The sequence below is a fragment of the Bubalus bubalis genome, chromosome 20 (genome assembly GCF_019923935.1).
Source record: "Bubalus bubalis isolate 160015118507 breed Murrah chromosome 20, NDDB_SH_1, whole genome shotgun sequence".
Classification (NCBI taxonomy): Eukaryota; Metazoa; Chordata; class Mammalia; order Artiodactyla; family Bovidae; genus Bubalus; species Bubalus bubalis.
This window is the reverse complement of record NC_059176.1, coordinates 48,035,607-48,049,865: the sequence shown is the minus strand read 5'-3', so window position 1 is coordinate 48,049,865 and position 14,259 is coordinate 48,035,607. Positions and strand designations below refer to the sequence as shown.

The following is a 14,259-nucleotide window of genomic DNA, read 5'->3' as shown; positions in this document are numbered from 1 at the left end:
GAAAGCATAGGACATTTTTCTCTTAAATACAAATTTTTTACAATCTCAAATTGGAAATCTTTTTATGATTTAATTAAAGAATCTGCCTGCAATGAGGGAGACCCAGGATCGATCCCTGGGTCAGGAAGATCCCCTGGAGAAGGGAATGGCTACCCACTCCAGTATCCTTGCCTGGAGAATCCCCATGGACAGAGGAGCCTGGTGGGCCACAGTCCATGGGGTTGCAGAGAGTTGGACACGATGGACTGCCTTACGCTTTTATGACTTAAAATAAGATACTGTGTTTATTCTACAATCATGGATCCCAAGATTCTTAAGGGTTGCTGAAAACCTACTTGCAGTAGGGGCCCGCTGTTATCCATCTTCATACCTGCCTTTCCCAGGTCCTGACTACATTATCCACAATATCTGCCCCAAGAATAGATGGAGAATGAACTTCAATCCAGGGAGCTAAAATTTTTCAACATGTCCATTTCAAATGCCTCTTAAATCTGACCAGGTGATCTGAAAATGATATCATGCATCCGCTGGATGTAACAATCTTTTCAGTTAACTCTATATTCTGTCACCTCCAGTACTATTCCAAAAAAATACTCAATTTTGGGGTATATATTCTCTACATATAAAAATACTCAGAGACCCTAAAAGAAATCCACTATGCAAATTACAGTTTTAGGAGTGTACTATCACCTGTTTCTTTCAGTAGCTTACCATGACACCTTTATATATTTAAATATAATAATACCAACTCAGACTATTATGTTGGTCAATGTATTCTGAATGTGTTTCTATTTGGTCTTTAAAATGAAGACCAGGATTGATTTAAATAACTTTTAATTTTAGACTTTCATATAAGCCCATGATTATATGTGGAGAGACTTAAGTTTTATAAGAGAAAACAGGAGTCTGTGCTTTAGATTAGAAATTTCTAAAATGACCTCTGAGGTGGGTAAAATAAAGTGAGACTGTCCAAGCACAGCACATGCCCATCATATCTTTGAAAATATGACTTGCTTACCTGGGCCAACTTTCATCCAGGGGCTGTGAGGCGTAATTTGCTCCAAGAGTGCTACCATCAAAGTAGAAATTTCAATCAAGGAAAACTCAGATGAAGGGGAAGTTGAGGCAGAACTAAGAGGCTGGAGTCATGTGGAGTTCCACTGCTGAGTTTTCAGTTTGTATCTTTATCTCTATATCCAACAGCTCTTCCTCCTACTTTGGCTTATCAACTTCCTCTGGAAAAGTCCATTCTTCTATCTCCTAACCAGCACCATCTTTGCATGATTCATGTGGGGTGTTTCTTTTTTTTTTTGCGAGCCCAACCTCTTTTACTTTCAAGAACTGCCTGCACCCCCATCCAAAACCTGGTTTGGCTGTCACTCTGTGTAGGCCTCCCTGTCCCACAGAATGTACCCACACCCAGCATTTCCATTCAAGGTCATTTAACCCCTGTGACTAGTTCAGGGATGGACTCATGATACAAACAGGGGAAGAAAGGACTATCTCCAGCTGAGGTGGTGAGCTCGGGGACCATGTGGGCCTGGGTTTCTCTCCCTGGAAGTCAAGGTGGCACCCCCCCCAGATACTGAGTCTCAGTGCTATTGTACAGACCCCTGGATCTAGCCCTCTGGGCTTCTAGTAACATAAGCCAATACATTTCCTTTTTCTTCAAGTTGAGGGTTCCTGTTTCTTATAACCCAAAGAGAGCTACATTAGGTTTATGGAGAAATGTGAACTTCCTTAGATGGTCAGGGGCCCCGTTTTATGGATTCTATATTCTTCACTGGGTCTAGCCTGCCTTAGAACACATTCCAGATGAAATGGAAACAGGGAAAAACAGATGGGATGCTACACTATACGTGCTGAGTACAATAGAGCTGTTTGGTTAATTTAATTATACTCATAGAATACCTTCTCAAAACATTCTAAGTCATATTATTCTCCTGTGATCTTCAGTGATTCTGTATAAAAGAAGCCATCACCATCTAAGGCTCAGGAGGAAACGGGGGCCTTGATGGAGAAGAACTATCACGCAGGCAGAACCTGGCATTAGTAAAACATGGACACTGATGAAGTCTTAAGGAAAGGTTTCCTCTGCCAGAAGCACTACGATCACAAGTTTCACTTCCTGTGTACTAGTGTGGTCATGTCTAGTTACCTTCTTTCTGAATCTGAATCTTAGTCAATGCGTAAAACAGAGGTGCTTTCAGAAGAGAGACCAGACGCTTCTTCAACATTAACTATTAGGCTATGCAGGAGACATAAGAGGCGTGGGTTGGATCCCTGGGTCCGGAAGATCACCTGGAGGAGGGCATGGCAACCCACTCCAGTATTCTTGCCTGAAAAATCCCATGGACAGAGGAGCCTGATGGGCTACAGTCATGGGGGAGCAAAGAGTTAAGACACAACTGAAGCGACTTTGTACATATGCATGCATGCGAAGTACAGGTCGGAATGGACCACAGTAGGGGACAGAAGAGGAAAAGGTGAAGAAGAAACAAGAATGCCTCTGAGAGGAAAAACGGTGGTATCTTAGTTGGCAGAACCACTAGGGAGAAGGCACTGGGCCTTTCTCTTTTCAGCAGATTTCAATGAACCTCTGTCCAGAAATACTTAATTCTGAAGCAGAAATTTACCACTTCTCTCAGGACACTGCCACCTTTAAAGTCACTAAGTCCACTTGTCTAGAACCTGTAAACAAATTAGAACACAGTGGTGTATTAGTAGTACAATGATCAAACATCGATCATTTCAATGTTGAGGAGTAGGTCAGCATGTTAACCTTTCTGATGTATATCAACAACGTGGAAACGTGGTGAATTTCTGAAATTTTAATATGACGGGGCTGAGGCATCAAAAGTTAAAAGATGTGACCTCTGAGCTCTCTCAATTCTCACCATTCATATCTCGCTTAATGGATATTCAAAACCCAACACCTATTGGCATCAAGAGATGCCCTACTGTTAGCGATCACTCAGTTGTTCTTGTTGTTCAGTCACTAAGTTGTATCCAACGCTGCGACCCCGTGGACTGTGGCCCACCAGGCTCCTCTGTCCATGGGATTTTCCAGACAAGAATGCTAGAGTGGGATGCCATTTCCTTCTCCAGGGGATTTTCCTGGACAGGGATTGGTACATGTCTCCTGTATTGGCAGGCAGATTCTTTACCACTAAGCCACCAGGGAAGCTAACTCATGTCAGTGTATGTGTGTGTGTGTGTGTGACTCAGTTATGTCTGACTCTTTGTGACTCCATGGATTGTAGCCCACCAGGCTCTTCTGTGCATGGGATTCTCCAGGCAAGAATACCAGAGTGGGTTGCCATTTCCTTCTCCAGGGGGTCTTCCCAACCCAGGGATGGAACCCAGGCCTCCTGCACTGCAGGCGGGTGCTATACTGTCTGCTTTACTGCCCCTCATGTCAGTAGCCTACAGCTAAATTCAACAGAAGCAGCTTAGAAAACGCTTATTTGCTCTTCTGAAGATCTGAGAAAACTTTATTCAGGTGGCTTTAATCACTCCACAGTACTAATATGCCATGAAGAACATCATAAATAGACAGAAAAAATACCCTTATTTGTAAACTAGAATTTACCATTCAATTCAATGAACATTTCTAGAACGCCTGTGAGTTGCCAGGAAACAAACAGAAGAGCAGCCTAGGTGACAGGGAAATCAAGCCAGATTAGCCCCTCATCCGTTACCACCTTGAAAGAAAGGGAAAGTGATAGTCGCCCAGTTGTGTCCCACTCTTTGTGACCCCATGGACTATAGCTTGCTAGGCTCCTCTGTCCATGAGATTCTCCAGGCAAGAATACTGGAGTAGGTTGCCATTTCCTTCCCCAGGGGATCTTTCTGACTAGGGATTGAAACTGGGTCTCCTGCATTACAGGCAGATTCTTTACCATCTGAGCCACCAGGAAAGCCTCCATCACCTCAGTTAAACCTAAGTCAAAAAACAATCTACATTATAATGGATCTTTTGATTTATCCCTCTGTGCGCTGCTTTTCAGCTCCTTTTCTGTCTCTTCCTCTTCTGCCTTCAACCCTAATGGTCCCAGAGTTTCTATGGCCTCACAGTCGCTCAGCCCACATCCGCCTGCATTGCTCTCAAAGGCATGTGATGGGGAGAACAGCTCGGTTTCGTGGGTACCATGTAGAGTGGGAGCAGGGTGGGAGGCTGGAGAGAGATTCCATGTGCAGCCACTTTGGGAAGAGCACCCGAGGAGACTCTGAGAGGCAGCCCCCCTCCTCTGCCCTCCGTGCTTGCCTTGCTCAGTCCCATCCATGCCTTTGGCTCCATGCATCACCCACAGTCCAGTAACTCCTGAATCCATACTTCCAGCTGGCCACAGTTCTCATGAACTCCAAGCCTGCCCTTCCCACTGCCTTACTCAGCTTCTCCACCCAAAGCATCCCAAACTCTACCTCCAACCCCACTCGTCATGCTGCCTCTCCTCTCCTCATCGTGTTCCAGTCCATCGTAAGTAATGTGGGGCGTCCTCCACCCAGGCGCTCAGGTGGAGATGTCGGTCACCCTCAGCTGTTCTCTCCCCCCAGGCCCTGAGGCTCTGCGGAGGAGAATCCTTCCTCCACATTCCCGCCCCAGTCCACCCAAGGGACTCCTGTTCCTTCTCAGCTCAGATAACGTTAGAGGGGAAGGCCTTAGTCACCGAGAACGTTCTGCCCTTCTGTTGATGAGACAGGACATCTGTGGCCCATTTCCCTGCACGTGGGTGGGGTCAGTGAGCCTCAGAAACCCCACACAAGACCCACCCTGTCTCTCCCCCGGGCTCCCTAGTCATGGCTGCATGGCCCGGTTCTTCTTTTGGCTTCCTGTTCCCATGCGGGAAGGGCACCTGGGGCAGGGCTCAGGAACTGGGGCAGGGCTCAGGAGCAGCCTGGGGAGCCAGGCTCTATCTTCCCCTCTGGAACTCCGTTTTCTACTGGGGCTGTGGGGCTGGCCCGTGGTCGTCCACGCTGCTGGCAGGGTTCCTGAACTCTAGGTCTGCTTAGTAGAACCCACATTCACTGAGACAGGTGTCAGGGCCGGATTTAGTATATAAAACCAGTCACCATTTGGTTCCTTCCTAGTTTCTTAACCATGTCTTCACCATCACTCACTTCCTCTGGTCCTTTGGCTTCCAATGACGTCCTGCTAGAACACATCTGCACGTCACACATGAAGGGAGGCACGGAAACAAGATCTTTTTTGGTCCTTGTGTGTACGAAGATGTCTTCCTGTTTCCCTCAGCACACGAGTGACAAATGGGAGATGGGTAGAATTCTGAAGTCTGACTCTTTCCCCCTTAAAACTCTAAAAACTTGCATTCCCTTTGAGATGGAAATCTTTAATGGGTGATAGGTAAAAACTGGGTTTAGTGATCAAGTAAGATTTGGAAACTCTGGGTTAAAGTTTCTTAACTGCTGGGCTTCTCACAGCGCTAATACAAAACTGTGAAGCTTCCATAAGAGACATAGTCCAACATGTCTCAAATACAACAGGCGGTGCCCTTTGAAGAAACAGTTTTGTCCTATAAACTAATGTTCTAACATTTTCATCTCCTTGTATGAACAGAACCAAAGCAAGGCCTGCTCCAAAGAGGAAAGCCACTCCTAGCTTTAGTGGATCTCAAGGTGGTCTCATCATGACCATTCATTCTAGTTTTCCAGATGCAACACACGCTCCAACCTTGCTGGCAATATAAGTAAGAAAATTTCTAGACGTTTGTTTTTCTCTCTTCCTAAAAACACATCTCTTTGAGAGGAAGGCACTTCTATCAGTCATTAGTGTGTCCTCCTTCTCTGCTATGTATGACCCTCAGGTCTGAGATCATATGACAAATAAATATGTAAATTTATGTTAATGGTTTGGAAACTCAACAGGAGGGTGTCTGGGGTACACATTTGCTCCTTCGAGGAGTGAGAAGGGCTGCTGAGGACACAAGCAGCTGCAGGAAGGCGGGAGGGCATCCCTCTGAGTTCTCAAGCCCAGACCCCGAGTCGGGGACCAGTCAGCGCCTCGCCTCTGTCCTGAGTGTGGCCTGGACCGGAGCTCAGCTGGGCAGCGCCCTGGTCTCTGCCTGTGGTGGCCCCATGCCCATGGCAGAGCTCAGAGCCCACTGCACCAGCCTTCTCCCACCGAAGGAGGAATGCCCTGGTGCCGGCGCTCTGCTGCTTGTGTCTGGCCACACTGTTAACAGTGTTGTATTTGCAATCACTGTATCATGAGACCGACCCCTTCCTAAGCCAGTGTACCCGCGATCTAAAATAACACCCAAGCCAAGAAACAGCTAGAGTAAGAAAATTCTGGGTACACGTCTTCTCTTTGTTCTAACAAAGATTCAAACCACTGTTAATCCTTTCAAATGATAAAACTTCATTCAGGAGGTAATAGACTGGTGAGAAAGCAACCATTTTAAGCAAATTATCACAAAATAAAATGAATGCAGGCCATGAAAGGAAAGATGGCACTGCAGCCCTCTTCTCCATCTTTTCTACATATTTTAGTATCTTCAACATAAAATCATTCTACTTTTACATTTTACTAGGAGCTCAAAGGAGAAGGCAATGGCAACCCACTCAAGTACTACTGCCTGGAAAATCCCATGGACGGAGGAGTCTGGTAGGCTGCAATCAATGACGTCGCTAAGAGTCCGACACGACTGAGCGACTTCACTTTCACTTTCGTGCATTGGAGAAGGAAATGGCAACCCACTCCAGTGTTCTTGCCTGGAGAATCCCAGGGATGGGGGAGCCTGGTGGGCTGCCGCCTATGGGGTCGCACAGAGTTGGACACGACTGAAGCGACTTAGCAGCAGCAGCAGCAGGAGCTCAAAACTTTGGCCACCTGATATGAAGGTCCGACTTACTGGAAAAGACCCCGATGCTGGGAAAGACTGAGGGCATGAGAAGAAGCAGGTGACAGAGGATGAGATGGTTGGATGGCTTCATCAACACAATGGACATGAGTCTGAGTAAACTCCAGGAGAGAGTGAAGGACAGGGAAGCCTGGCGTGCTGTAGTTGATGGGTTGCAGAGTCAGACATGACTTGGGACTGAACACAGGAGTTCAAGGTCCCTTGATTCCTCAAAGGAGACTCACTGTTTATTCATGGGCAGACCTACACTAAATAACTCTTTTGAGTCAGCAGATGTCCAGTCCTGGGACCTCCATTAGGTGCTTAAGAGAGAGATGTCTCATGGTCTGTGAATCAGATGTGTACTGTCTGATGAAAAACTCTAATTCATCTATAGATTTATTTGATTCCTGCTTCTCCTCCCCTTAGGAGGTGATCTGCTTTGCAGCTGCTCTCATGAGTTGACCTGGATACATGGTCAAGTTATATAGCCTTCGACTACCTGAAAGGAGACAGTCACCTGCACACACAGTGAAGTCTCCCTCTCTAGCACTTTGCACAAGCTATTCCCTCTGCCTGAAACATCCCCTCCAGGGGTGTCTTCCTCTCTGTCTATCACTTACAACCACCTGAAATTATTTTGTTTTGATAATTTTTTTTAACCTGTTTGCTGTCTGACATCGCCCACTCAGGAAGGCAGAGACACCGCTGTCTCTCTCACCACGGAGTCCCACTGCAAGGAGAAGGCTGCGTACTGCAACTAGAGAGGAGCACCTACTTGCTGCAACTAAAGAAAGCCCTCTCAACAACCAAGACCGAGCACAGCCAAAAAAAAAAGCTATGAGACAGCTGTATTTAAAATGAATAACCAAGGACCTACTGTACAACCCAGGGAACTCCGCTCAGTGTTATGTGGCAGCCTGGATGGAAGTGGGGGTTGGGGGTAGAATGGATACATGTATATGTATGGCTGAGTCCCTGCACTGTCCACCTGAAGCTACTGCAACATTGTTGGCTCTCTGGCTATAGCCAATACAAAATAAAAAGTAAAAAAAACACAATAGCTGTGAGGACTTCCCTGGTATTCCAGGTTAAGATTGCATACTTCCACTGCAGGGGGAGCAGGTTCAATCCCTGGTGGGGGAATTTAAGATCTTGCAAGCAGCAAGGTGCAGCCAAAATAAAATAAAAAGTTTTTAAATTAAAAAGCTGTGAGTATATGCATATATTTAGACTATACTTGTTGTAAAAAAGATCTGAGGTAGCCATAAATATATCTGTATGTATTAAAATATTTAGAGAGAACATCTCTGAGAGAAAGAGGGAACTGAGAAATTAGGAAAAGACAAAATGTTAGTCACATCAAGCAAAGAAATACACTAAGTCTTATACTAGAAAATTCCAAGCAATTTAGACAATGGTTCGATGGACAACCACCTACATGTGTGTGAATTTGCTGAAGAACTGCCTCCATTCTCATTTCCCTTTTGCATTTCTATGTAAAAGTTATGATACATTCCAGAAAGGAATTTGAGGGATGTGTTGGTGGTTAAATGGTAGAATTCCCGCCTCCCAGAAAGGAAAGGGAAAAAATCAGTCATCATTCTTGCCTGCTCTGATAATGGCCGCATGATGTCAGGAGTCAAGGCATCTTGGTGGACTTGGGTGGGGAGCCCCTGGGTGGGGAGAGGGGAGAAGCAAACACCCTTTGGGGTCCTTATCCTCACTTCAGATTGATAAAAAACTGTGAGAAGCCTGAGGGCTAGACAAGCAGTGGGAGTTCCTCTGTGTCCCCACACCTCCTCCATGGGGGTCTCTCTTGAGTGTGGTCCTGGGGGCGACTAAGCACTGGAGCAAGAAGGGGGCCCACGCTGGGGGGTCGGTCAGCTTGACTTGAGGGTGAATCTGGGCCCTTCTAGCCTCAGCTGTGGAATTTGGGGCAAGTCACTTTGACACTCAAGTTTCCTCACTGGGAAATGGGGGTTAAAAAAGCAAACTGCCCAGTAAATTTTGAGTTCATCTGAATGATTATGAATTGCCTAGCACAGTGCCTGGCATGAGTAGGTGCTCGGTAAACACGAGAGCCCTCCCCCCACTTCCTGCTTTCTAGGCTGCTGAAGCCAACCCTACCATCACTGCCAGGAACCCAGCTCTGCAGCAAGACTCACCCCGCCTCTCCTGCCTCCCTCTGGCCCTGCGGGTGAGAAGAACGAGGGCAGAGTGCAGACTCTCCTGGAATACTTACCTGTCTCCTCTCCCGCAAATCCCAGCTCAGGCCTGTTTCCCAAAGCCCTGTGCACACTGCTGGACCCCCAGACCACGTCCTGCTCTGGCCTGATAAATAAAATTGTCCGATGAGTTCACAACCTCCTTTTCTGTCTTCCTACTTCACAGCATAGGATTTGGTGTGAATAAATATCACTATGCAAAATTCTCCTAAATATCAGCTTTGTATTTTAGTTGTCATTGATTGAGTCTGAAATTCCCTGCTGTTGCTGCTGCTGCTAAGTCGCTTCAGTCATGTCCGACTCTGTGCGACCCCACAGACAGCAGCTCACCAGGCTCCCCCGTTCCTGGGATTCTCCAGGCAAGAACACTGGAGTGGGTTGCCAGTTCCTTCTCCAAGGCATGAAAGTGAAAAGCGAAAGTGAAGTCCCTCAGTCATGTGCGACTCTTCACGACCCCATGGACTGCAGCCTACCAGGCTCCTCTGCCCATGGGGTTTTCCAGGCAAGAGTACTGGAGTGGGGTGCCATTGTCTTCTCCCCTGAAATTCCCTAAATAGAAAATTATATAAAAATTTCTTCCATAAGTTCTAGCAGCAGGTCAGTGCGTGAACAGAAATAAACATACATCAGCTATCTGTATGTCTGTTTTAGTGTGACCGACTAAATCTAACCTGGTTTAAAGTCAGGGTTAATTCTGATTTTGTCAATGTCTGAAGAAAACGCTGAGCAGGCCTTGCAATGGGGCTGAATGACAGGCTGTTTATGTACAGTTACTTCATTAGATGGAACTTTATTGACACTTTCATAAAGTAAACACCTACAGGGATCCTTCCAGTTTTCAGTCGCAGAAATGTTTCTAGTTTCCAAGTCACTTAGGTTTATTGCCTCCATTCGTCAGATGAAACGAAGATTTGGAGGCCAAAAGGAAATTACTGGGAAAATAAATTCTGAAAAGTTTTCAAACATTTCAAAACTTATCCTCTCCTCAGACAATGAAAAAGGATATCTGTCGTCCTGGCTTGTCCCCGGATCGTCGGTGAAGAGGGTGGAAGCGAGTCCGGGACGGCCTCTCCACCAGCCCGTGGTGGCGGGTCCCTCGCACGCTGTCTGTTGGGTGGAACGCCGGCTGCAGAGAGAATGAAGAAGAGTTGGTTGGCCTGTGACTCTGACATTGCCACTTGTCATCAAGAACAACAACTCTTAGCAACAACAGATGGCAAGACTGACTTTATAGTTTTACTGGTGTCTGTGACTCTGCCTTGAGTCAAGGTGAATCAAATGCAGCATGCAGCTGTGTCTGCATAATCATAGAATAATTTAAAATAGTCTTGGGACTCCCTAGTGGTCTAGCGGTTAAGACTGAGTTCCCAATGCATGGGGCTGGGGTTCGATCCCTGCTCCAGGAACTAGATCCCGCATGCCGCAGCTAAGACCCAGCACAGCCAAATAAAAAAATAAATTAAATATTAAAAAAAATAAATGAGTCTTTAGTGTGTGAAGATGGAAGTTGAAAGAATGACTTTTTAAACACTGTCACAATTTGGAGACTTCGAATTTTTACACAGAATCCCAGTAACAAGGAGGTATGCATGGAATGAAAAAGAGGTATGCTTAAGACAGAAACGAAGTGGGTACCTGTGGCATCCGGCATGCAGAAACACAGACACAGCATCCAGAGATAAATGGGGTAGTTACGGACTGGGGACTACTGGCTTACACAGTCTTTTTTAAACTCACTGTCTTTTTTAAACTCAACAATGTTTAAAACTTTTGGGGCTTCTAGTGAAAAGCCTGAATGTTTTAGCCACACTGGTCCCAACTTCCCACACGGCAATGGGGACTGAAATTGAGAGTAGCTGTTCTCTGCAAGCGGGACACCAGACCACTTTGATGACTTCTTACGTTAGATGTCTGAGTTTGTGACCCCAAGTCAAGGAGGGAAAAGAGAATAGTACCTGAATACTAGTGGGAAACACGTAACTCACCATACCCCAAATGGCACAAATGAAAATATAAACAGATTCAAGATAAAGTCATGATCAATAAATCCAAAGTCCTTTGTTAAGGCAGGCTTGGAGTACACTCTTTACATTTTTGAGTCTGGCATCATAAAAGGCAAAGCTTTTTCATTGGCAAAATCCAAATCCTAGGGTGCACCATTATATTGTACATAATGGGGCAATGTGTATACAAAAGTATGTCAGAGATGTTTGTGAAATACATGAAAACAGATTTGCTTTCATGTAAATTGAATCATAGGTCAAAGAGCTAACTTATTATGAAAAGAACCCTATGATGGAGTATGTCTTTCTAGGGGAGTTCCTTTTAGTTAAGAACTAGCCACTCATTTTGCTGTTAAACATACGGATTTTCATATCTTGGATTTGGGAATGACTCCTATTTCTCCCAAGGAGGCTGATGAAACGTTGGGGCTGGTTTAGTTGAACAGTTCTTTTACAATCCAAATCTATCAACACCTAAAATAAAAAGATCTTCCTGAGGAACACCTGTGGTACCGGAAGAAAAATATCCATTGCAATAGGCAAGACGGATGTCGAGCTCAGAAGAGAGAGTACGCTACTGTAGGAATAATAAACTGAAACACCTTTGTTCATCAAGAGGCTGAATACCCACCGTGCACTTTATCAGAACCTGTTCACACAACAGACATAATTTTAAAAGATGGATGACTTTGTTCCAGGACTAAAGAAAACAGAGGTCTCTCTGGTGATAAAAAAAAAAAAAAATCACATGAATGGGAAATGTACTTGAAAACAACATTTTCATCTAGTAGTCTTGGAGCACAACTAAGGCCAGACTGGACTCCGAGAGGCCAGTGAATAGAGGGGGCATGGAGGGTCTTTAGAAAGGGGTCCAAGGGGATTTCTCTGACAGTCCAGTGGTCAAGACTTTGCACTTCCACTGCAGGGGGTGCAGGTTTGATCCCTGATTGGGGAATTAAGATCCTGCGGCACGGATGTCAGGCGGCACAGCCAGAACACTAAATTTAAAAGAAGACGACGACGATCCAAAACACAGAAAGCTCTTGGAATGTCTTCCAGGTTTCCTATTACATAAATATTTTCTATTTACACTTGCCTCTTTTGACTTAACCCCTGTTGGCCCAGATCCGGTATTATTACTTGGATGCAGTGTGTGTTTGGTGGGATACTCTGCCTACATTTGATAATTTCTTCTCTTCTTCCCTGTGGCACAAGTTCAAGTCTCTGCCTGGGCAGCACAGGCTTCCCCGCAGGCCCCCAGGCACTAGAAAACAGATGGGAACGGGCCCTGGTGGCAGCAGTCCTTGCTGGCAGCCGAGGGAACTGAACTCAGGGCTGCCAGCATCAACAGCCTGACAGTGAAGCTTAGCACTAGGAGGCTCAGCAGGAACCCCAATAGCCAAGCAGTGGCCAGAGAATTCTGTTTTGCATTGTGACTAAATTGCCAAGGGCTGCGCACGGAGAGGAATGACCGCGTGGTAACCCAAGGCAGGGCAAAGGTAGCTTCTGGGCTTATGTCCCCAAACCTGAGAGAGGGTAGATGGGTGGAGTGCAGCCTGAACACCAAGGTTCCAGAAACCTTAACAGTAGAGGGCAATGAAGCTGGGGTGAGAGGATCAGGGTGGTTCCTGAGTTGGCAAGCAGGAAGCTGCAGGTGATCCTTACTTAGTTGCTGCGGTTGGACTTTAGGCGTGCGTGCCTGCTCAGTTGTGTCCGACTCTTTTGCAACCCTATGGACTGTGGCCCTGGACTGTGGCCCGCCATGGGATCCTCTGTCCATGGGATTTTGTAGGCAAGGATACTGGAATGGGTTGCCATTCCCTCCTCCAGGGGATCTTTCAGACTCAGGGACTGAATCAGCGTCGCCTGCATTGCAGGCAGATTCTTTACCTGCTGAGCCATCAGGGAAGCCCTTGAACTTTGTGAGGAGGAAACAAATTTAAAGGGGCTCAAAGTACTACCGGGAATTGAGTGTCCACGTGCAGAGAGTCCTGGTCTCAGATTCTCCCCCCTCTGTAGGACTGCATGCTCCTGACTGTCTCTGAAAATATCTCTACGTGGCCAGCAAACTGGTTCAGGTTTGCAGGCATTAGGGTGGTTGATGGGGTGGGGGTGGCAGGGCTAATGCTGACGTCAGAGCTCTTTCTGGGATGAAACAGGACATGTGGATTTGCCAAAAGCAGCAGCACTGTGGACTTGCAGGCCAATGTTAGACAGCACCGTGTTCTCCGTGTTCTCCCCACAAGGACCGAGACCTCAGGCAGGCACCACCTGCTGCCAGCCACCTCACATCACCTCAGCCTGGGGTGAGTGGCTGAGCCTGGCAATCTTTTCCTAGGAGGGGAGATCACTTCCTCTAGTTAGGCACTGCTGATCTATCAACGTGACCTACATTTGCATTGGTTCTTTCAGCAGATGCACAACACCGCCAGCGTATCATTAAGTTTGCGGTTAATTGGAAACCCCAGATCTTTCTCACGTGACTAAGAAACTGCAAGCGGATTCCTACGAAGCCCATGTTTAGTCGTGAAGTGAGCTGAAGTCTGAGAACTGGAGAGCTGCTTATTGCCAACTCAAGGAGATGATCATTATTAAAGGTACATATGCTATAGTATATCATATGTATGTCAATGACCAAGACATTTTTCCTTGCAACAAAGTCAATTCTAGCTTACAGCTATATTTCTATACAGTGTTCTTAAAAGCAGGAGAAATGTAATTTGCAAATTTTCTTGAGTGAAATACAGATTTCTAAATGCTAGTAGGATGACCAAGTACCTTCTTGCATTGTCAGAAGTTCTACTGAGTTTTTTTTTTTTAATAGATTTAAAACATTTTAGGGGTACTTCCCTAGTAGTCCAGTGGCTATGGCTCCACACTATCAATACAGGGGCCCTGGGTCTGATCCCTGGTCAAGGAACTAGATCCCACATGCCGCAACTAAGACCCAGTGCAGACAAATAAATATTTTTTAAAAAACCGTTAAGAACATTTTAGAAGACTGAGATTAAGCAGACAAATGGTTCCTTTGAAAAGTCCTGATCCAGAATACATAACCTCAGTATCCTTGCAAGGGGATGCCCAATCAGTGTTCTCAAACAGGAACAAGTCTACATAGGACAATTCTCAACAGTTTCATTTGTAGATGTTATGACTACAGAGCAAGACAAA

At 45.9% G+C, this 14,259-nt stretch overlaps 1 protein-coding gene across 8 annotated transcripts in view; it reads right to left on the bottom strand.

Annotated features, from left to right (window-relative positions):
* The window catches only part of CRTC3 (CREB regulated transcription coactivator 3), a 97,498-nt gene that overhangs the window by 33,556 nt on the left and 49,683 nt on the right, over nt 1–14,259 (bottom strand). For all 8 annotated transcript variants that reach the window (XM_025271743.3, XM_025271747.2, XM_025271748.2 and 5 more), the window contains exons 3-4: nt 10,092–10,211; nt 1,019–1,080 (exon numbers count right to left, since the gene is read on the bottom strand). In XM_025271743.3, the coding sequence (XP_025127528.1) occupies nt 1,019–1,080; nt 10,092–10,211 (182 nt within the window). The remainder of the gene's footprint in view (nt 1–1,018; nt 1,081–10,091; nt 10,212–14,259) is intronic.